Genomic DNA, 24,991 nt, shown 5'->3' on the forward strand with positions numbered 1-24,991 from the left:
CCCCCAGTCAAGTCCCCCTCCCTCGTCAGCCCAAAGAGCAATCAGGGTTCCCTGCCCTGTGGGAAGTCCAAGGACCACCCACCTCCATCCAGGTCTAGTAAGGTGAGCATCCAAACTGCCTAGGCTCCCACAAAACCAATACGTGCAGTAGGATCAAAAACCCATTGTCCTCATTGTCCTCTATGTTCAGCGAGACCGGTTTTAACCCAGGCTTTTTCAGACCCAGGCCAGCTGGCCTTGGTGAGTTCCCGATAGGACATCCCCATTGTCTCAGTGTGTGGGTGCCCCCCTCAGTTAGAAATTTGAATATTGTCAGGTGATGAGTGCTACTGGCTCCTTACCACCAGTCTGACCCCTACTAGAGTAGTCAGATAAAGGACCTAAGTGAGACCAAACTCTTGAGTGGTCAGTGTTAGACACAGTACAGCACAGATGTTTGTAGAGGGAAATTTGGTACCCTAATTAAATATCTGCGGAACTAAATTAATTTGCATATTCCAGGACACCGTGCAATATTGAAAAACTTTGTCAGGAATTTTTTTTTTTCTCTCCAATGAAAAGTGAGGGCCATTTTAAACAGAACTGAGCTCTGGTTTTACACACTTGCTGTGTTAGGTCTCACAGCTTCACATAGATCTCGTTTCTTGGATGTGATCTGGGGTGTTTGCATTGAGGAGTGGATGAACTGCCTGGAATGACAGGGCCAGCGGGTGTTGCTTATCACATTACTTTACTAAGACAGTGGCGAGATCATGGGTAACATCACCGCCCTGTTGCCGGGACAAGCATCATCTGCCAGGCACCTCTTGTCCCCCTTGCCGGCACTAGCGTCATCAAGTGCCATGGAGAGCGGGTTTGTCTTCATTGTGCATCTGGCTTTTCTTTTCTTTTCTTTTTTTTTTTTTTTTGCATTTAAAAGGAATAAAGAGGCTGCGGTGTTCATTGTTCTCCTATGCATAGCAACAACCTCGTTCGCCTCTGAAATTCAAATGTTAAACATGGCTTCACCCAGAGCTGGATAACATCCGAAATAATGGGTGAACTGGTACTCTGAGATGATTGGTTAGCATATACAGATTCAGTTTTCTTTCTTGGATAAACACTTTAGGCCCTAAAGTTTAGCGGAACGGCATCAATGCGTCCTCTCAACAGATTTCCGTCTGGGGAAAAGACCTTGTGCTAATTCCCACTGTTCTCCGTGGTGGGTGACTGCAGGTTAACACGGCAGAGAAGCACAGGATTGGGACTGGAAAGACCCAATTCCGTCCAGGAAGAGTCAGATTACCCATTGTTCACCCACGACCTCACCTCGTCTGTAACCGGAAGCTACTTTTTAATGCCTAGCTTGCAAGGATGCTGAGGTCTCATATGGGAAATTGTTGCTTTGAAACCGGGATGCATTAAATGCTTATAAGAGGTCAATTCATTTTCTGTGCCGTCTCCAGAGATGCTTACACAGGTATTGACTCTGAGGACTTGAATACTTTCTAGTTCCAAAAACAAGCAGGGGGTTGGGGATATGGTTCAACTGGTACAGGTCTTGCCCCGTGAAAGCACAGAAGCGTGAACTCAGATGCCCAGAACTCACGTCAAAGCTTGGCATGGTAGTAAATGTCTGTAATACAGTATTGGGGAGGCAGTGACAGGTATGCCCCCAAAGTTCACTGGTCAGCCAGTCTAGTAGGTCCAGGCAGAGTGAGAGACCCTGACTCAAGACATAAGGTGGAAATTACAAAGGAAGACATTCAAAGTCAACATCTGGCCTGCACACATATTCATGCACATATGAATGAACATACCTTAGATGGCCAGGGGCCACATCACATAGAAGGATGAAACTCCCTTCTATTTGCCACATCTAAATTTAAATTCTTGATTTATCATGTTTTCCTTTTCATAAAAAAACTCCACACATTCTTCAAGATTATTCAATACATGTCCTTGATTGTGTCTTTAAGATTCTCCTACTCTAATCCACTCAATAACTTTCCTATCGCTTTTTTTTTCTCGTTTTAGAAACATACTGTTCTTTTTACTGTTTGAGAATTTCCTTTACTCATACAATGTGCTTTGATCATATCTCTCCCCTACTCCTTTCTTTCCAATTCCCTCCATCATCTCCCACCAAATTTTATATATTCCTCAAAACAGAATAAAGGAGAAACACTGAGCCTTCTTAGTGCTGTCAGTTTGTGTGCGCTGTATGACCACCTGCTGGAACATGGCTGACTTGACTGGGGCCACATTTCTGAAGAAAACTGACTCTCTGTCCTGCAACAGCCACCAGTAGCAATAGCTCCCCAGCTAGGGGTAGAACTTTATGAACTCCTCCTCCTCCCTATGAAGATATTGGCTGCTTTTATCTATGTGCAGGTCTTAATGCCTACAGATACATCTTCTGGGAGTTTATGTGTGCAGTGGCCTTGTATCTGGAAAACACATCCACTCCCTCTGGTGTTTACAGTCTTCCACACTCTCTTCCTCAATGGTCCTTGAGCCCATTTAATCTGACTGTATCCAGTCATTTTGCCAACCCGCTCCTCTTTTCTTTTCTTTTCCTTTTCTTTTTCTTTCCTTTTCTTTTCTATGTCAGAATCACTATTATCATGGATCGTTCCATTAACTTGACACGCTTTCACCTGCGTATTTCTAGCGTCAAATTCATCTTGCTAATCAATAAATATCTTCACATGATCAGGACTTGCTGTTGTGCCCCAAGTGGAAGAAATCCAAATGCATCTCTCACACAGGCATGTCCCTTCCATCTTAGCTGCCCTACATCTCCTTAGTCTTCCTTCCATCCTGATTGTTCATCTAATCCTGTGATTTGATTAGGCACCCTGTATTTCCTCATGCTTCTCTCCCCAGGTCTTCATCTCCATTTTTAACGAAACAATTTCATTTTTTTTTTTATTCTAAGAGTTCTTATGGGTGGTTCAGATGCTTGTGCATAGGAACTATCTTTAGTTGGCGTATGAGTTTGGATTCATTTCTTCATAAATATGGAACTGTGAATCTTTATTTGTAAACCCAGGATAAAATTACCTGTATTGGTGTAATAGCAATGCGGTGAGTAAGATATTAGCTCACTGGCAGAAAGTATTCCTAATGTTGACTCTTAGCAAATTGCCGTTTTATTTCCTCATTACATCTTAGAATATTGCCACTCCTCTCAAGCCAAACCACGCCAACCTCAGGGTCAGAAATAGCTTTTAATCACTACTGTTCACACGACAGTTTTATTTAACTAATACTTTATTATAGGCGCTGTTTACATGGAGTTAATCATTGTGACATTTGAATTTGGTTTCTACTTAGCTCAGTGAACAATTTTGATCTCTGATGTTCTTTATAGGGTCATTGTACATTTAATGGTTATATTTAATAGTTGTGATCAAAAATAAAGGAAAATAAACTGGCCATAGTGGCACACACCTTTAATTTCAGCTCTTTGAGAGTCTGAGACAGGCAGGTCTCTGTGAGTAGTTCAGTATCATCCAGGTCTACATAGTGAAGCCTGTCTCAACAAAATCAAAACAATAAGCAAATAGATGATAAATAAATACATAAAATAAAAAGAAATAAAAGAAAACACAGGAAAGCACTTTATGCTTGTAAAAAGCTCTGAGGAAAGAATCAAATGTCATTTGCATATCAACACAATATTGTTCATGGAGTAGCAAAGTTCACTAGTTTTGAAGACCCAACCTAATGTGATAGGTCATTTGGTAAAACGTTTACTACCGTGGACTACTACTTCAGCTATGTGAACGTGTATTACATTAGTTTATGCTGCAATTGTTTAATTGTGTAAATGTGTGTTGCTTTTGCTTATCCTGCCTTTATTTAATTATGTAAAGATGTGTTGCTGTTTCACCTTGCCTGCCTAAGACCCGATTGGTCTGATCAAAAGCTGAACAGCCAATAGCTTGGTAGTAGAGGGATGGGTTGGGCTGGTGGGCAGAGAGATTAAGTAGGAGGAATCTAGGCTCTGGACAAGACGGGGATAGGAAGGAGGGAGAAAGAAAGGGAAACCCAAGGTCAGCCAGGCAGGCAGGCAGACACAGAGTAGGGCGTACAGAATGAAGGGAAGTTAAAAAGCTGCAAAGCAAAACCTAGATGAAGAGAAACAGGTTAATTTAAGTTATAAGAGCTAGTGGGACAAGCATAAGCTAAGGCTGAGCATTCATAGCTGATATTACGTCTCTGCGTCATGATTTAATAGCTGGTTGGTGGCCCGAAGAAAGCTTGCTGCAGTTTACTCTGAATTCTGTTTGTTCTTGAATCACCAGATGCTTCTGAAAGATCCTGGTCATCTGTCCAAAGTTTAATATAATTCTATTATACACAATATTCTCTTCCTTATGTACACATAATGTATATGATATATGTACATACATAAGGCAAGAGAGAATTATACAGAGATAAGCAAATATATAGAGAGACATAAATCCTTAAATGAAATACATTAGAGGGTTATTATGCTATCTGTGTACTAACATAATATTTCTATGATTTGGTAAAACGAGGACCTAGGAACAGAGAAAAGGTGTGGAAATATATGCTCAGATTTAATATCAGGCCATGAAGCACAGTTTCTTACTTCAGATATAGACTTTGACTGTGATGTGGGAGTCTTAATATTGGAAAACATTACTTAATTCTTTCAAGATTAAGAATACTTCAGGAATAATATTCTTTGTGCAAGAATAAGATAGTTCAATATAGGCACATTTCTTAGTCTATGAATTTCTTCTTTCCTTGAGAAAAAGCTGGGAGTCCTTTAATCAAGGCCCCTCTCAGTATTATGAACAACTTTGTCCATTAACCCTATTTTTCAGATTTTCTTTGTTGGCACTATTATGTCCAAGAACTCTGTGGTTTCAGGCAGGCTGAATGACGGAGCGGCTGCCACAGAAAGCATGCTTTTCCACGCAGCTGTCCAGTCCCTACTGCACAGATGGCGGATTTATTTTCCCTTTAACCAGCAGACCCTTTCTTCCCCCACACAGGACTGGGATCCTTTGTGATTGTGTATGACTCAGTGCAATTGCAGCACTCAGAGGCTTGGGAGTTTTCAGATGTGCCCAAGGAAAGGGGCCGAGGGAGAGCAGAACTGGCGGGCTGTTTAGAGGACTGTCTGCATGCTAAAAAGGGGTATGACCTCATGTGAGACGGATAGTCATCATTTTATAGAAAGCATCTTTGTCCTCAAAACGGAATTTTGATTTTTGCTCCATTCTACACGGCCAAATTAACAGCAGAGAAGTACAGTTGAGGGAAGGTGCTGGGCAAAACAGGCTCAAGAGAAACTCCAGCCTTGCAGTTCTGTTACAACTAAGATTTGTCCTTCATGCCTTGTGTATATGTCTGTATAACTTTTATCAAATTAACACCAGTCAACGTTTTGAGAGTATATGTGTTTGTTCATACTTTCCTATATATTTCTCCTACATTGTTATAAATTAACATCTATAAATGATTTAATCTTATACATAGCTATGCAGATGGAATGCATATATTATACATGTATTAATGTCGTTGTATATCTTATGTTTGGCTAAAAATAGATATACTATAGCTCAGTTATTCAGCATACTGTCTCAATAGAGAAATTGAATGCCTAAATAGAAAAAATTCATAACTACTACAGTTTCTACAAAATTATATGTACAGCAACCATACATTGAAACTGTTTTAAAATAGCCCATTATCATTGCTAATGTGCCTGGCATTTCACTTAGTAGACAAAATGATGACAATTGAACCATGATGCCAGTTTTAATCAAAGTTGGTTTGCTTCTGTTGTTGCATATATTGAGATCTGCTTGGGATACTGAGTAATCTGTTAGTAAAGAGAGTACGGATAAGCTACCCAGGAGGCTCATTGTGTAAGGGTACTTTGGTGTCAGCTGCAGGTCAGAAGTCCCTATGGACTGCCTAGCTATATGTGATGGATTTTTCTTATCCCATTAGTTAGTGTTTTTCCAGAATCAGACACAGATGATAATAAGATAAATGAATCAGAGGCACACTGGTAATAGCATCAAAAGAAAACTTACTGGTGTTTCAAGTAATTAAAAATGTACTTATCTTCTTCATCTCAATATTAAATATTCAATTATAACTTTTCAAAATTTATTTTTACTTAATTAAAATACTGTTGCATCATTTCCCCTCTTTCTCATTTTTCCCCATTCCCTCTCATCCTCCTTTTGCTTTGCCCTCTAACAAATTCTCAGGCTTTTCTTTAATTATTATAACTATAATAAATACGTAAATGTAATTACTGAATTAGTGCGGCGTGTATGTGTACTGTTTCGGGTTGATCCCTGGTATTGTGTAATCATTTAGGGGACTCCTCCCCAGGAAAGGCTAATTTGCCCTCTCTCTCAGCACTTGTCGGTTGTCTGTTGCTTTTCATCCAGAGGTGGACTCCGGTGAGATTCTCCCCCGACATCTGCTGTGGTGTTTAGGTGTAGGAATTGTGTTGTAATAAATGATGCAATTGATTTTTGCATCTTTCATTATTGTGCATTTCTGTAATGCCCTCCTTTCTTCTTTGATGAGGGGAAAGAGTTAGCCTTATCTGTGCTTATAACGATAAGTATTTAGACTGCAGTTAAGAATTATACCAGCAATTTGGGGAAACCGAAGACGGTGGTCTCTGCTGGCACCTACTCTGCCCAGCCACAACACCACTCTGACTCTGGGCAACAGCTGGACTGTTGAGATGAGTCTCAGCAATGGTCCATTAACGATGGTGCTTCAGAAACCAGAAAGCTTCAAGCAGACCAAAGACTCTTTGCAAAAATTATTTGCATGTAATTCTGTTTGCTGTGTGGCAAACTGCAGTTTCCAATGCCACTACAATAAACAAATATGTTATGGATGGAAGGAAGGCTGGAGGAATGGAGAAGGTAGTGTGTGGCGCACAGATGGAACTAAAGGCGAGCTGGTGGTGACAGGCGTGAGAGATGGCTACAGTGCAAGGGGAAGATGTTGCTGAGTAAGGCTGACAGGGTGCTGGGCAGCAGCCTGAAGCTTTCACAGGCTGTTCTGAACACGCTGCCCGGTCACACATTCACTATAGTTCTGAGCAAGGGCTGCATGTCTGGGATGAAGAATTGATTATTTTCTGTTGAACCCCAGGTTTATGTGGATGTCCGTGGTCTGGGTCGCCACAGAGAGGTAATAGCTGTGTGCAACCCATGCTGCTGTCCGAGAGCCGTGTCTGAGCCCATGGTCCTTAGAAAACAAGCGGGGAAACATTGTAAGGACTATAATATTTTGCATGTGCTGAAGAAAGCTTAGGGGCTTGTAAGAATGTTGATAGAAAGCATTTGAGATAGTAAACCCAAGGTAAGGGCTAAAGTCAAAGTCGGGACAGATGTGGCCCAGTTGTGTCTTCTCTGGAAACAGTGAGAAAATCAGTTCCCTTTATGAGTATATTAGTTTAAGCAACCTCTCTAAATACATATTTCTTGAGTTTTGATGTCCCTTTTAAGCAATAATCATAGTCCCTATCATTATCCAATAATCACTGTGATTTGGTTTTTAATTACTTACTTGGGATAAGGCAAGTTTCTCGATACACAAAGAATATATTATTCCCTTCCACAGCAGACTTATGAGGTCAGTATTTATGACAAGCTCACTGAGTGTGGTTTTCCTTTATATATACATCCTTGTGCCAATAAAATTTTTGTCCTTATGTGTTTAAATCGCCACTGTTCCTTGACACACCTTAAAAGGACCAGCATGCCTCCTGCTTCCTGAAATCAATGTTGATAGCATATTTGAAGCATAGTAAGCAGATGTGGTAATGCATCCCTTAGAGCAGCCATGCAGCAGCAGAGGTAGTTACAGGGAAAGGAGCGTGGATGCTGCAGAAAGTTGCACAGGAAAGCCCTGCAGGGTATCAAGGAAGTTCTTTTAAATTATGAATTTCTTATGGGTAAATAGAGAAAGGAAGAGGAGAATTTTGTTTCCAACAGGTAATTATAATATAGAAACTAAAAATAATATAAAAAAATCTGTCAATTAATTGGGATCTGCTAATCCTGTGCTGACTAGTTGGGAGAGTCAGGAGGAATCAATGTGGACTCAAAGAAAAAAATCGACTTCCATCCTAGAGGCTAAATTTCTCAATAGACACTAGATTTAAGTGAATATTTGTTTAAAACGAAGAAATTTTATTTAGCTGTATTATATGTATGTTGGCGGAGGCCACTTGTTTGTTTCCAGCTATCCAGAACCAAAATAATCACATGGAAATTATATTAATAGCAATACTATTTGTCCAATAGCATAAGCATATTTCTGGCTAACTCTTATATCCTAAACTAACCCTTCTCCAATAATCTGTGTATAGCCAGGAGGTTGTGGCCTACCCCCAAAGTTTCAGCAAGCTGCAGTGCCGGCATCTGTCCCTGGAGGTGACTACATGGCATCTCACTGACTGCACCTTCTTTCTCCCAGCACTCACTTTAGTTCCCCCCCCCCAGCTCTATTTTGCTAAGCTGCTGGCTGAAGCAGGCTTATTCATTAACCAATAAAAGCAACACATATACAGAGGGACTTCCCATACGTTTTCTGCTTAAATAAAAGGGAAGGTTCTAACTTTAATGTAGCAAAATTATATATAATAAAACAGGTATCAAGCAAAAATTACAGTTACAACATTTATATCTATTTTATCCTTTATCATAACTAAGGAAAAATATAGTTATAACTATCTATCTTCAACTCCATCAGAGACCCCAGAAGGAAATAATATTACCTAAGTAAATAAGAAGTGCATTGTAAGAAACTCCCAAAACTCCATAATTGACAGAGACATCTCACTGCCTGCCCAATGACCCAAAGTTCTTCTGAATTGTTCGAGCATCAATGTTCAGCTTACTGGCCCATAATATCCAGCAGACTTTTCGATGAAACAAGAAATCTGAAGATTTGTTTTGCCTTGTAATGGCAAAGTCCATCAGTTTCTTCTGTGTCCTGCAGAATGTCTAGCAGATTCTTTCATGAAACAGGAAGACAAAGACCATCTCACCTTTATGCAAGTTCAGCCATCATTTTTCTGTGGGTCCTGCATGTCCAGTTCATAGAGCATAACATCAAACAGTCCAGGCAAGAGCATTTTTTGCCCAAATAGCTTTAAAAAAACTCCGTAAGGAACCTCTTCAATGCCCATCTTCCTCTTGAAATAGTTTGGTGATGCCTTGAGTAGATGTGTCTCATTGTCATGAAAAGTCCTAAATTCTTAAACATTTTAAATGCCATATTCTGTAGTCTTTGAAAGGTTTGAAAAATGCCTATCCATTTGAAATACATCTCTGTACATCTAGAAAACCTAACTAACATGACTACAAGCTTGACTATTATAGATGATTATTTATTAACCATATTTCTTAGTTATGCATTACATTTTTAAATGGGCTGCACAAACACAATGCCTTAATAAAGAGCAAAAATATACATATAACAAAATTGTCCTAAAATTTGTATCAGTAGACCAAGATCCTTACCAATGCAAAGTATTCATATCTTTAACATATTCCTTTTTAAATTGATTTATAAACAATCAATTAGGGAATTTGGGTGGAACTCTTTCCAAACTGCTTCCTGCTTTTTTGAGGGTGAAGAAATTTTGGGGGGTTTTCATCGCGACCTTTCAGAGGGTCTTGGTCCATCAAACCACATTAGTCTGGAAGCAATCCACAAGTACTCATCCTCTGTTGAAACAAAAGAAGAACCTCTTTTATAAAAGAATGGGTCCTTAGACCCAAATTTGAAGCCAAGATACCTTTAAAATATATATGTTGGTTTAGCTTAGAAGCCCATACAATGAAATGTCTGTCTGTACTTAGCTCCCTAACAGTCAAAAAAATTCAAAGAAAGCACAATAATATACATAATCCAGGTTCTCTGTGTATATTCCATCTTTACATGGCTTATTTTTCTTACTCTATTACTTTTTCTACAAGTTTAATATTTATTTTATTATCTTTATTCCTTTAATCTATGACTGCCTGTGCTTTTTATATGACATTTACTGTCTCTTTATTCTTTTTCTTCTCTCTCTCAAGCTTACTTACATTTTTTGAACACATTGTGCCATGGTTAGAGACCTTTTATGTCTGAATCTGTCCTATTGTGTATATGAAATCCTTTTCTGTCCAGAAGCCCTTCTTAAAATGCTAAGTAGCATTACTAGGTCTAAGGATGCTTTGCCTTTTGCCTCTGCCCAGTCCAACATGGCAGAGGTCTGTTCAGTTGAAGCCATGTTCCCAGCCCCATTTTCAGGCACACAGCAGGTAGATGTTGGCATTAAGAAAGAATCAGAGTTCATCCTGGCAGCATGGCCCAGGAAGTCACCATTTTGGAACTGCTTTTTTTTAGTTTGTTTGTTTTGCTGCCACTGAATCAGGAAGACATCTCTTAAAGGAATCATGCCTCTGCTTGCTTCTAGCAAACAGAGCCTACCTGAGAAAACCCTGCTACCAAAAAGACATGCTTAACTCTGTTCTTTTGTGTCTAGGATTCCTTTCCAAACTTTCTCAGGTTTTATATGGATGTAGTCAGCCCTACATTGGTGTGCCAATTCATTGGCGGAGACGTCTTGTTCGTTCCTGGCTACCCAGATAGCAAAACAATCTCATAGAAACTACATTCTTTGCAATGCTGCTTGTTCACCTAAGTGTATTTCTAGCTAGCTATATCTGGCTACCTCATTTCTATTAATCTGAGTATCACCATGTGGCTGTGGCTTACTGGCCAGGTTCCAGCTCATCTGTCTCCAGCGGGGCTACATGTCAACTCACTAACTCTGCCTTCTTTCTACCAGTATTCAGTTTGGTTTTCTCGCCTAGCTCTATTCTGTTAAGCTACTGGACGAAACAGATTTATTCATTAACTAATAAAAGCAACACACAAACTGAAGGACTTCCCACACCATATGTATATGGTGAATGCCTTTAAAATATTTGAGTGGTGCTTTCTAGATTCTTTTCAAAATATTGAATTAAAAATAAACATTTTAGCCAGCATCTAACAAATAATGAAATAAATATTTTATTCATTGAGAAAAAGCATAATGTACATTTCTAACTTCAATTATGCATTAACTACCTCCTAAAAGATACCCAGCAATGTTCAGCATCACAAACATACTCACCCTCTTGTTTATGATGACAGTAGTGAGTAGCACTGAAATGAGAATGGATACAGAATTAGAAGATTCTGCCGAGTAATGACAGAGCCTCCCTCACTCGCTTCTGTTTCCTGGGGAACTGTAACGCTGTTTCCAAACAATGCTGTCTGGCTTTATCACTTACTTTGAGGAAGGAAAAGGATAATGTGTACAAAAGTACTTCCTACATTTTAAAGTGCTATACAAATGTCAAAAATCAGCTCTAGAGAAAATAATAAAGAAAGTAATCAATAGGCAAAACTATTAACTTTAAAGCCAAAACATTTATGTATATATAATTTCATGTCTTTTTTCTTCTACTTGCTTCCTTATTCTTGGAAAAGATTGCAAATATTTGTTAGTGTTCCAATTTCATGGCAAAGGGACAAAGCAAACAGTAGACTGACAGCCAGTCTGTCACTTGTGGTTCACAGTATTAAATACCCACCGTAAAGGGTAAGTTACAACTTTTATAACCACAATACTGAATCAAAGTTGAGGGATGTAAGGAACTTCTGATTTCCCACTACTTTCCCTCCAAATCAGCAATAACTGGAAATGATTATCTGCTTTTTCCTGTATTTATGATATTTCAGTTTTTTCCCCATATTTCTTTGAGAATGTCCAAGTGGCACTCTGGGGACGCGATAGTATTAATTGAAGACATTCATTATTAGCCGGAACCATTTTATTTAGTCGGGTTTTGATTTAGCCATGTAATAACTTACAATTATTGAGAACAACCAGCCTTCAAGCTAGCTGGGTTCTAAGGGCCTGTTGCACGTTTGAAAAAGAAAAATTGACCTACAAACACCTGCCATCTCTATTTAGAAACATTTTTGAGGCATATATGCTCACATTACTAATCTAGATGTCCTGCTTATGGTCAATGGTGGGGGGACCCATTGAAAAAAATTGTCCATATCCCGTTAAAGCAAAATTAGCCCATATGTTAATGCTGGTAATACTTGTCACTTGAGACTGCCTACTCAGTCTGACTTCCAACTGTTCAAAGACAGATAGTAGAAACCCAGTGGAAGTAGTGACCAACATCCTCAACACGTAAACTCTGGAATTATACATTGCTTAACCCATGAAGCTGATTGCTCAGGGGTCACTGACAATGTCAACATGCCTCAAGTACTCTGGTGTTCTTAGTGACTAAATTCCATGTTGTAAAATAACATCATATCACTTGCTTATAAGTATGTTTTTTACAATTGTGTGCTATATACCTAAACATTGTCTTTACAACAATAGCAATTAATATAATTTAAAAAATTCTTGTATGTAGTTGATTTTGAAGTAAGCTTCACTAATACCAGCAAAGCAATTAAAATCTGGAAATTCCATGTTCCCACCATGATATTAGTGCTCTATGACCTATGGTTATTGTTACCGTTCTTTGAAAATACTTTTCAGTATTTTCAAATGAGGGGATTAAAATGACATCAGTTTGTCTTTCTGTCGCTGGGAGTTTAACCAGGCCAAAATGGATTCTACTTTAATGTTATGGCTCTAAACAGCAATTAAAATGCAAAAACTACCATCACATCAGTCGTCTGGGAAAAGTGTATTTAAGTCTTCAACAGTCACAATAAACAGCACAATATTAAAAGAAAGCTTGCAATTCAGCAAAAAAAAAAGGGAAGGGGGAAGTGAAGGGTGGGGTGGGAGAGAGCCAAGGGGCTGGTAAAGGAAAGAGATAAGTAATAAATGTAAGGTTGGGGGTAGATGGACCACTGATACAGAAAAAAAAAAAAAAACCAGTAGGATGCTGTGGGCAGAATTTAAAAGGGGAATTCAGAGTGTCAAATGGAATCAGATAGGAATTTCTGGGATGCAAAGGGGAGTTTGAATTCTTGATATTATATGGGCATTATTAGCCTAACTACATTGTTGAGTTCAAAAGGAGATCCTGAGAAACTGGCAAGTCCTTCAGGATAGCTGGCACACAACTAGAAGAGAACATGTTAGAGGAGAAAAAGAGGGAGTCCAGTCAGAGTTCTTCAAGTTGCACTCTGGAGTGCGTGTGAAGTCAACAGACTAGATCAAGCTGAGAGCCGATGTGAAGAAATTCACATTTCAGAAGGAAAAGTTTCTCAGTGGAGCAGAGAAATGGCAAGGAGGCTCTGTAGACTATCTAGCAAGCTGTGTTAAAATAGGGATGAGAAACCTGAAAGGAATGAAGCAAATGAGGCCAGAGAGCAGGCAGGGATGCTAAGGAAGTGACAAGGAGTAGAGAAGATAGATGTGTAATTCACTTTGATGACAATAAAAGTGGTATCGTTGTGTGTGGTTTCGTCACTGCCAGCAGACATACAGAAGATATCAGGTTGTCTCCTGATCCGTGAAGTGTTGCTCAGAAGGATTTTAAAGGGAACTCCTAGGGAAAGAAGATGCTTGCTGATTTCATGGGCTTGTGCAAAATCAGCTCCGTTAGTGAAGTTTTGTCTCCAGTGTTTTAAACTTTGTAATTAAATCCTTTATTAAGATCGATTTCGCTATCCTGAACGTAAATGAATTGCACATACATTTATTTTCTGGCTCTTTAAAATATTAACGCATGTGAAATGTAAATTAGACATATTTAAGAATCTCCTGTGATGTGTCCATACACTGGGAAGTGTATGAATCAGGATAAAGGTGTAGATTTCCTCAAATACTTATAGTTTCTTTATGGTGAGAACATCCAAAATTCTTTCTTCTAGCTTTGCTGAACTATTTGATGAATCACCATTGCCAATAGTCTTCTACTATGGAACAGGATCCCAGAACTTACTTCTGTCCACCTGTGACTTTCTCTATTCCTTGATCTATTTTCTCCTCCTTGACTCCCCTCTTTTCACTGTAGTCTTGAGTATCACTAGTCATTCATGATATTCTACAGCTGTCATTATGAGGTTAGGTTTAATAACACAGAAACTAGACCAACAGCTAAGAGATTGCCGGGCAAAAAGACTTGAGACTGACAAAGAGGCAGAAGGGGAAAGAATGCTTTGTTTTTCTTTTCAAAAATAAAGTGCCCAAATCTTGAGCACTGCGTGGGTCAAAGAACACTTTTCACATTATGGATAATTTTGTTAGAAGAGTTTGGGGAGGAGATGCTGAGCTAGGTCAATAGAGCATGTAAACACTGCACAGAATAGTGGATATATGCATCTGTGACGTGGGTGAAGGCTCCTGGGCCTCCAGGTCAGACCACTGAAGGGGTAGTGACCATCAGGCTAGATTGTGGCCATCATAAAGGAAAAAGGAGCAATGGAAAAGCATGGGTAAACAATCGTTCTGGCAAAATACACGTTAGTATCCGATTGAAGCAGAGACGTTTCAAAGGTTGAACAGACCAGACTGTGACATGGCTCTTGATAAGAATTCTTTTTATTTTCTAGTTTGCAGTGTTCATGGTATAGAGAAAATCATTAAGACTAATTCTTAGAGCAGAGAGTATATGGGAAAAAAATGGACAGGTAGTCACCACTGTCTTCTTGGGAGCTGGGCTATTTTTCCAGGCTACTGTAAGAAATAGTCACGAGTTTCGTGGCAGAAACCACCATATTGTTGGGCTCATTGTTATCTAAGTGAAAAACCTGGAGTGAATCTTGCTAGGTGAAAATCAAGGAGGACCACCCAATGGGGACTTGACTTCATTGTCAGTAGCAGCCTTTAGAGATCACCAGTGTCCCTTGGTGCTGCCCCATCCTTCCATCTTCAAAGTAAGCACTGGTGGACGTTTCCAATCATGGATTTCATTGGCTAATTCTGTTTTCATCATCAAACCTCCCTGGTAAAGGGGGTCATTATATTAGATCCACCCGAATCATTGGAGTAGTCTTCGCATCTCAAAATCCTGCTGTTGATGCCATGTGCAAAATGCCTTCTGTAGTCTAAGGAATTAAGACAAGAATTCTGAGACCACATTTTTATTTATTTATTTTTTGCCAGTCACAGTATTTGTGACTTGGTTATATCGAAGATATTGAGACACACTCTGAAAATTGATTGCAACTGTGTTATTTCAGAAGACATAATGAAATGTCTGAGAGAAGTACAAAATTGGAACAAAATTGTGGCTTTTCTATTAATAGTAGAGCTGATGGGATGAGCTTTCTTAAATTATCTTTCTTTTGGTTTATTTATTAGAAACTTTATACATTTCAGCAGCAGACTGGTGAGTTTAAAACTGGATTCTTTTCAGTGTGTCCATAAAAGAGGCAAACTCTCCAGGTTTTTTAGCTTTAACTACACACAGAAATTGTTTTATGACCTAAAGCATCATTGACTTTGCTTATGACAATTTATTGCTGATATATGCCTGCTTTAGCTTTTAACTGCTCTAAACTGTCAGAAAACTTGAGATTGTAGATAACTGGCTCAGGCAAACTGTCTGACAGCCACCCATACATCTGTCTCAGGCAGCTGAAAGGTTGCGATGACGCCACTTCAGATGTTAACCGATCAGAGACTGAAATAATAACTTCAGACAGCGTTGCCTGTGATCAGATCCTTCTTCCAGACCTCAGGTCATCCTAATAAACCCTGTCTTTAGCTTGCTGTTAAGTGTTTAATAAGCACATTATAATAGCCCTGACCACAAAAAGCTAGTGAAGATATTGTTACCCCTTTATCTGATTCAGTAGCTCAGGAATAAAGTTCAAAGTAGATATATTACTGTTTTAAAGACATACTATAATTAACGTACGGGATATTGGTAGCACCCATATTATAATTCTGTGAAAATATGTCCCACACTTTGAGCAGCAAACAAAGAAACAAGCAAAAGTCCCACCAAACAAACAACAATGACCCTTTTGTTAGTAGACTGAAAAATTGAAGTTGTAGTTGCAAGCCTACTTATGTTTAACATTAAAATGACAAATTGTGTCAACTTTTAGGGTATCCAGAATGTAGGATTTTATTAGGGAGGTGAAATCAAATAAAAACTTTTAATTTCTTTAGTATTTTTAATAAACACTCTTGATCCAGGGTTAGCAACTAATCAAATAAATGTCTCCAGAAGGGGGAAAACTTTTAATCAAGTTTCCCCGTGAGTGTTGTCTGACACTCAGAGTTAATGTTCATGTGTTCTTGGTGTGGAATTTGATGTTGTGACTTTATATTTTTTTTCTCAGACTCTGATGCAGGTACATGATGCACCAATGTTCTCACACAGGGATGACGTCACAGAATCTGACGTAGGTGCATGATATATCCACACAGGGCTGACGTCACAGACTCTGATGGAGGTACATGTTGTACACACACAGGGATGATGTCACAGATTCTGATGGAGGTGCATGATGCACCAATGTCCTCACACAAGGTTGACATTCTAGGATGATGATTCACTAACCAAATAATTTTCACAGTGTCAGGGTTGTGGGCTTCTTGGTGGAATTTCGGGTTTTTTTTTTTGACCCAATTTATCTTTATGAAGGGTGGAATCTATCAGAAATTTGTTATCTCAGATAGACGCTGAAATCCACAATTCAGTGTTAGCTTCAAAGAGCCTAAGTGATGATTTCCACAAGGGAAAACTGGTGAATTTTTAAGGAAATATTGACTTCATTTCCTACCTGTAACTCCTGTTCCACAATTCCAGGAATCTCGTGATGACTATTTCTCTGCACTTTCTGTGTCTTTCACTCACTTGAAAGTTTAAACTCACTGAAAGACTCTTCCTAAAATAAATCAACATTGCTCATCGTACACTTGCACTTTCAATATTTGTGTTACAGAGTCTAATACTATCTGTCATTAGCAACTTTAGATGAGAAAATAGGTACTACAGAGTTTTTAAGGTATAAACACATCTGGCCTTAGCAAACATCTCAGTATTTACTTATTTTTATTGTCTTCTATGACCTTTTAAATGTATATACTTTTTGTTATTTGGTTTCTTGTTCTCGGGAACTGCTCATTTATTCTCGGCCACCCATACCCAAAATAACGACACAGAAACTATATTAATTAAAACACTACTTGGTGAAGCACTTAAACATATTGCTAGCTAGAGCTCTTATATCTTAAATTAACCCATTTCTATTAATCTGTGTATCACCACGCGGTTGTGGCCTACTGTTAAGGTTCTGTCCAACGTCCAGCGTTTGTCTCCTGTGGTGGCTACACGGCTTCTCTCTGACTCCTCCTACTTTCTCTCTCTCTCTAAATATATATATATACCTCTTTCGGCTTGACTATATTCTGTTAAACTATTGGCTGAAAGCACCTTTTTATTAACCAGTGGTAATAAAACGTGTTCACGCCCACAGAGGGGAATCCCACATCAGTTTCTCAAACACTTCACCAAGTGATGTGATGTGGAAGGGCAGGCAAAAACCCCATCTGCACAGTTTCTGTCTGGCAAGGGATGCTCGGGTTTGCTCTGCAGATTTGTATGAAACTCTGAGCATCAACCTTAGTTTGTCAGGTCTGCAATTCCTTCTAAATTGGCCATTTTTTCTCACGCCCCTGAAAATTACTATCCATAGAAATTTGTAGCACCCTCTCCCTATTTCCTGCCATGCAGACCCTCTTCTAAGTTGTGCACAGCAGCTGAACAAAAAGCCATCACTGAGGTGGGTGGTCCTTGGACTTCCCACAGGTCAGGGAACCCTGATTGCTCTTTGGGCTGATGAGGGAGGGGGACTTGATCAGGGGAAGGGGACTTGATCGGGGGAGGGGGAGGGAAATGGGAGGCAGTGGCGGGTAGAAGGCAGAAATCTTTAATAAATAAATAAATTTAAAAAAATAGCCATCACTGTTGAGCTCAGTGATGGAGCCACACACCTGGGCTCTTCTACAAGACTTCACATTCAAAGACAAGACCGGGTGGTCACAGGGATCAAAGGAACTCAGAATTTACTGGAAGGGTTTTGAAACGGAAAAGTTAGGATAGCCATCTTAGACTATCAGGCAGAGAGAATAAGTAAAGTACAGAACAGGACATGGGAGGTAGTGGGGTGGTGGAGCATGCTCCAATGAAGAGAAGCAGACCCAGCTCTCAGGGGTCAGCTGCCGGGCACTGTGGGTTCACGGCCGTGAGCTGGCTGAGCACCCCTCAGTATCAAAAATGTTCTGTTGCCAATTATTTTTATTTATACAAAATTCTCACAGTAGTTATTATGGTTAGTTTCCTAAATGCCTTTCTTGTACCCAAACTACTTATTGTAGACTTGCTTTATATACGTGTATATAGTGTATATATATGTGTGTGTATACACATTACGCACACATTTATATATGTAAACATATATGCATATATAGTGAGTGAGAATTTTTGAACTCTAGGAATATTCAGAGAAATTTTCTGTGTTTACATGCATGAATTAGAGGCCAATAGTATAATAGTATTTTTGTGGAAATGTTTTTATTTAATACCTTTTGCCATGAAAACAGATACTAAATGTTTTGGATGAAATAGTGAATAGGATATCACACACACTCATTCACTTACATTGAAGTAATTGTGAACTAGTCGTTTTAAATCATCAGTGTTGAATATTTAAAAAATAACATGATGAAAATTATTATAATAAATATTATTATTATTCTTTCCCAAGTTATTCTAAACATTAATAAGGCATAGTAGGGATATAAACCTCAATTCTTTTTTTATAATTTTTTATATAAACCTCAATTCTGCTTTTATCACACTGTAACTTTTTTCAGTGTTTCTTCTTTGAATTATTTAACTGATGCATCTCAGTATAACTGATTGATAAGAGCTGCTAATTTCTCGTATCTCTCATAGTCTCTAAAAACACTGAAATAGGATCTGCCCAGCCCCCATGCTTATGTATAAAACTCAGTTGGTAACTAAATACTGCGCTGTTCCTGAGGTCCTGATGAGACCATGTAGGTTGTTAGTTACCTAGCCTTGCTTTATTTTATCTGAGCAATTAAACCTTTATCACAGTTGGCATCTTCACAGTTTCTTTCTGTTTTCTTTCCAGGACCCCCTGTTTCACTTGGAGTCCCACAGATCTGAGAGAGGAAGGGGCAGATGTCCCTTTGACCCCAGCTCCTCCTTCGTCTCTACTCTAGTCGGTAATTATCTTTGCCACAAACATCAGGTGGTAGCCATGGTGATTGGAAATGTATTTTTCAACCTCAGAACATTCTTTGTCGTTTCTTTATCATCTTTGCCTTGACGAGTCTATCGGCTGCGATCTGAAGAAAAGATGGTGAATTTCAAGTGACACCCTCTTTGGTATTTGACTCTAAAATAGGTACAGGTGACATTAGTACTTATGTCTCTTCGTGAAAAGCAAACATCTATAAATACTTGAAGCAGTGGTGTGTGTGTGTGTGTGTGTGTGTGTGTGTATGTATGCATGCAGAGGTCACAGGACAAAACACAGGCCTCAAGTGTCTCCTTCCACCATGTGGATGTTAGGATTGACTCCAGGCTTGGGGGCATGCACCATTAACTGCTCAGCCAGCTCATCCCCACTTATCTAAATTCTTATTAAGCTGGAATACAGGTTAGAGAGGCTGAGCAGCTCAAACCAGCCCTGAATGCATGCCTTGGAACAATGCAACAAATCACATTGTCTGATAGATATTGCAGATTAATTCAGGTTAATTAAATGAGTTACTCAAAAGCCTCCCTTGCCACAGTAAAGAAGCAGGCTTTTCTGTATTACCTAGAATTGGAAATGATCGTTGAAGTACTGTGGCAATATGAGCATACGAGACGCTCTACATATAAAATAAATGGAAGCAATTCTTGACACCTAACAAGTATGCTAAGAGTGTTTCTTTGTTTTCAGTATTGAGTATCTGAGGGCCCTTATACATGACACTATTATCACATTTTCCCTATGTATAGTCCATTCTGTGATCAGTCCTCTTTGAAGAAAATGAGAAACTGTAACTTTTAGAGACTTCATAATTTAAGTAAACTGAAGGAGCTTAAAATTCTTTGCTGGCGTTTAATTAAAGTATTTACTGAAGTGCTGGAAAGATGGCTTGATGTTTCAGGGTTCTGGCTGTTCACCCCAGTGTCCCGTAACCTTCTGCATAGCCAGGCCAAAAGGATCTGATGCCCTCTTCTGGTCTTCATAGGCACTGCAGCCACATATTCCCAGACATACATGCAGACAAAACACCTAATCACATATAATTAAAACTAAAATTAAAAATGAGTAAACTCTGCTGTGTTTGTGTGTGTGATTCTCCAGACTGCACACTGGAGAATCCATTTTCTTCAGGTTTATCCAGATGCTGACAGGTCTTGTGTTTTGCTTAGTACATTTCCCTGTCTGGATTGTGGATGTGGGTCATAGAAACTTTGACTTAGCATTATAATTTAAGATGTTATGAAATGAGAATGTCACAGAGTAAGTTGACTTGACTAAACATGTAAATATGACTATTTTAAAATATTTTAGTTCCTCTATAAATTTGTACATAAAATGTGGGGTATGTGTGTGTGTATGTGTGTTTATGTAGAGTATGACGAGACTTTAAATATGAAAACAGAACTATTAAGACAGTTCAGACAGTAGTAATCACAACATTAGGAATGTCATTCTTGGTGCATACGATATCCATAATTGCTAGACATTCCACAGAAATTGGCAGGATCTGAATTAAAATGCATACATTGGATAAACTGAATGTCTGGATAGAGTACAGACTGAGAAATTCTGGCAAACAGAAAACAAATTTTGAGATATTTCCCTTATTAGAAAGATATTGGAGTTTGGATATTGCATAGTATCCATTCCTGTGCAGTGAAATACTTAAAATTTTGGAAGAGACGTCCAATCATTTAAACATTTTATTTAAATGGTGAAAATGGGCATTTCCATAGCTATCTCTGTCATTCAAGATTCAGTCTCCCTGGAATTTGATTATTCATGGAATCGGGAATTTAACGTTGAAGTCTTTAAGGGGGAGATTTACTGGAAGGGCATTGCCAAGACAATGTCCCTGGACTACTAGATCAAATCACTGTGTGCTGAGATGTGGTATGCTTGCCTTCTGGGGGCTGCTCTGTTTATTTAGAAGAGAAATCACATTAAAAATTGCTTTCCAAGCTAAACAGAAAAGCTATGGAACAATCCCTCCAAAGGGAAGAAATGAGAATATAAATCTTCACATTTCTCCTTTCCCTATCATCCCAAAGTACTTGGGAGAGATCGTTTCCTCACTGTGGAAAGCTGTAGGCACTGGCCTGAGAACCTGATTATCTCTGTGAGCCACAGATCTTTCCACGATAGGAAGTTCAAAAATTCACTCAGTTGAAAAAGCTCTAGAAAAGTGAGCCGGAAAATGGAGCTGCCTGACTTGGAATTTGGCAAGTTTGGTGTTTGATAGCCATACACGTTCTGTTCTCATGGGCTAAAACAAAACCCAAGCTAAAACAGAGACGACTGGCCATCTTTTAATCATCATTCCTGTGTCTGTTCATATGTATGTCACAGAATGTGTAATGATTGTTCTCATGAAGACTAACTTCATGAGAAAACACTCACACTGGTAACAATATTCACAAGACTATGGGGCCTTAAAGAAGAAAAAGGTGGGTTTTTTTTATTAGTTCTTTGAGAAATTTTACACAATGTGTTTTGATTATTCTCCCCTTCCCCAACTCCTCCCCAATTACCCAATTACCCAACTCTCTCTCTCTCTCTCTCTCTCTCTCTCTCTCTCTTATCACCATCAAGTCCAGTTTGTACTGCCAATATATTTTTGGATATGTGACCTTCTACTGGCAAGTGACCAGTTGTCAGTATCTCCTCCTCTAGGGTGTGATGTCCTGTCTTCCTCTTCCCTCTATGCTGGGATTTTGTCTGCCAGGAGCCTGCACAAGCCTTGTGCCCACTCTCATAACTACTGATATATGCACATGTCCCATACATACATGGGAGCTTCTCCAGCTGGAGCTGTCTGTGACGTCTTCAGAAATCCTTCAGCATCATTCACCGTCCCTATACTCTGTCCTCGGCTCTGGGTTTCCACTCCACAACTCAAAATATTCTTCCCAAAGAGTGGCTGCTTTACTGTATTTCTTAACCTTCTTTCTTGAGCCAGAGTCTCATTGTGTGGCTCTGACTAGCCTGGGTCTGGTACATAGAGAACTCTGGGCTCAAACTCGCATAGACCCACCTGCCTCTGCCTCCCAAGGTCTGGGATTACTGTGACCCAACACTGCTGTTTATTTCTTAATATTGGATACAAATGTTAATTTCAGTTAAATAATTCACATTATTTAAGATTCTCTGGAATGAAACAATAATACTATTTAGTAAGTAAAAGAATTCAATATTCATTCTTTTATTAAATTTATAACCAAATTTAGAAATGAAATGGTAACAGCTTCGATGTTAAAAAGAATTCAAGAGCAAAGCAATGGCCACAGGGAGTCACATTCCCCACGATCAGAAGCCAGCCGAGCTGAGGTCAGACATGAGTTCACCTCACTCCTCAAATCTCACTGAAGCCGGGTTTGTTTGCCATACAGAAAAGCTCATGCCTTGAGTACAGGGTTTTTTAGTGTGTCTGTGTTTTGGCCATTTCTTCCCCTGGGGTAACCACAAATATTCTCTCAAGGGCTGTTTTAATAACTGCTAAGTGCTTCCTAGCTTTCAAAGCAGTGGTTGCCCTGAGACTTGCACTAAACCCAGTGGCCGTGTTACTTGATGGCAGCTGTCTAACAAGCTGAAGGAACTTAGCACCTCGCTTGCTTAGTAAGATAAAATAGCGAGCTTGTTATTTGGTGGTCAATGAATCGAAATTGATTAGCTGTTTTCTCTGTGACGTATGTTTTCTCTCTCTTCAGTGTTAGGTGTTGTGCAACATACCTTAGGCCACCTTGCATTTTTCTCTTTCAATCCTTTAGATACTTAACTTTTTACTGCCGCGCTCCGCAGCCCGGTCTGCGCTCTATGCGCGAGAACCCAGTTCGCGAGCTTCGGGCAAGGGACTGGAGGTTGAGGAAACACACGCAGAGACAGACCGACACATGGACCACCAATCACTGGTGCAAAAAAGCCCTTTTTTAATAGCACCATGGAGGCTTAAATACCCTGCAGTCAATGGCCAACAGGTGAAAATCCCATCCTCTGATCCTCTAGGCTAGGCACAGCTTCTAGTAACTTCAATTAGAAGGCTCTAGACAGGGAAGAGCAGCTGAAAGCCAGGACTCAATTAGTCCCAACATCTTACAGGCTATTTTCCTACTAATTTTGTTAGAATTTCTGGTGTACTGTAATTCTGTCACACCTGAGTACTACACTTGAAAGGAGCAAGTGTTTAGAGAGACCACGTTGGTGTGTCATGTTTCTTTTGAAAACTTCCTTTGAATCTCCTCCCTCTGCGTGTCTCTGTGTCTCTGTCTCTGTCTCTGTCTCTGTCTCTCTCTCTCTCTCTCTCTCTCTCTCTCTGTGTGTGTGTGTGTGTGTGTGTGTGCGCATGCCTGCACCCCTGTTCGCAGAGGAGGACTGGTTGTTCTGCTTTAGCACTTCACCCCCCCCCCAACTCCTTTCACAGAGGCTTTCTCATTTACCTGGGGTTAGACTGTTGGTGAGGCAAGCATCGGTATCACTTTCTCTCCAGTCCCCATCGCTCTAGTTCTCCAGGCATGTGTGTATGTGGACTTGCCAGCTTCTCTCATGGGTACCAAGGATCCAAGCTACTGTCCTTATCCCTGCCCAGCAACTTCTCTAACCCACGAGGCCATCTTCCCAGCCCACAATCTGATACCTTCTACTAGAACACTCTCAGTGATTGAATTTAAAGAGTTAATATGTGATTTCATGAACTATCCAGCATTAAGAAATTTTACTTTGGGGTTGGCAAGATGGTTTAGCAGGGTAAGTGCTTTCTGCACAAGCCCGGTGACCTTAGTGTGACTTGTGGATCCCACAATAGGAGAAATGTCCTCCTATCTTCACAGCCCCACGTGTGGCATACACTCCCATTCCTACACACACACACACACACACACACACACACACACACACACCAAACACAATATTAAGTTTCAAGATACTTTTAAAACAAACTTTTTGGAGATCTATGATTCTGCATGGGTTTTAATAAACTACAAAGTCTATGAACATTAGAATTTTTGGTGAACTTTTGTAAAAAAAATATTATTTGGGAATATATACCCAATTACCACTTTTATGAATTAAACATAAATGTTTATTGAATAAAGAATAATTGAAGAGTGTATCAGGAAAATATAAACAATTGTTTCAAGCTTTTAGCGGCGAAGCATTTAAGAATAAGCAGTCGTTTCTTCTGTGTTAAGTATATTTATATCAAGAGCAGTTAGGATTGGTTAGTCATGTCTCGAATTCACCCCAGATGCATAGAAATAGACCTCAAGTTACTCACTTACCACTTTGCCTTCCCTAAAGAATATCTTATTCAAGCCCCCGGCTCCCCCACGCTGGCAAAATGCCCATTTGTCGACATGCTTACTTCAGGGTCGGGCCATGACTACAGTTCTCCAAGGAGCTATTTGAATACTTTGCTTATATTCTAATTATTTCCTCAAATGAAAGAAAAAGGAAAAGAAGCACTCAGTGTCTCCCTAAAAAAGATTGCTGCCTTGCAAACTTGGGTTTCCATCATGTCCCTTAGGAATTTAACTGACCATGGCTGTATTGATCGATGTCACTGGTTAGCCACTAACAAAAGATGGCTACAGGCCTGTGTGTCAGCAAATGAACACACTTTTCTTTTATGTTTTTGCCCCAGAAACCACCTTCTTAATATTGATGTTTAAGGCTAGTCAAGTAGCAAGAAAAAAAAGTACCCACATGACAGGCTGCCTTA

At 39.4% G+C, this 24,991-nt stretch overlaps 1 protein-coding gene across 1 annotated transcript in view; it reads left to right on the top strand.

Annotated features, from left to right (window-relative positions):
• The window catches only part of Sema3e (semaphorin 3E), a 223,125-nt gene that overhangs the window by 153,963 nt on the left and 44,171 nt on the right, over positions 1-24,991 (top strand). The window contains exon 6 of the mRNA XM_050139690.1: positions 19,150-19,243. Within this exon, the coding sequence (XP_049995647.1) occupies positions 19,150-19,243 (94 nt within the window). The remainder of the gene's footprint in view (positions 1-19,149; positions 19,244-24,991) is intronic.

Source organism: Alexandromys fortis, unplaced genomic scaffold (assembly GCF_014885135.2).
Source record: "Alexandromys fortis isolate MF-2015 unplaced genomic scaffold, M_Fortis_MF-2015_v1.1 scaffold_38, whole genome shotgun sequence".
Taxonomy (NCBI): Eukaryota; Metazoa; Chordata; class Mammalia; order Rodentia; family Cricetidae; genus Alexandromys; species Alexandromys fortis.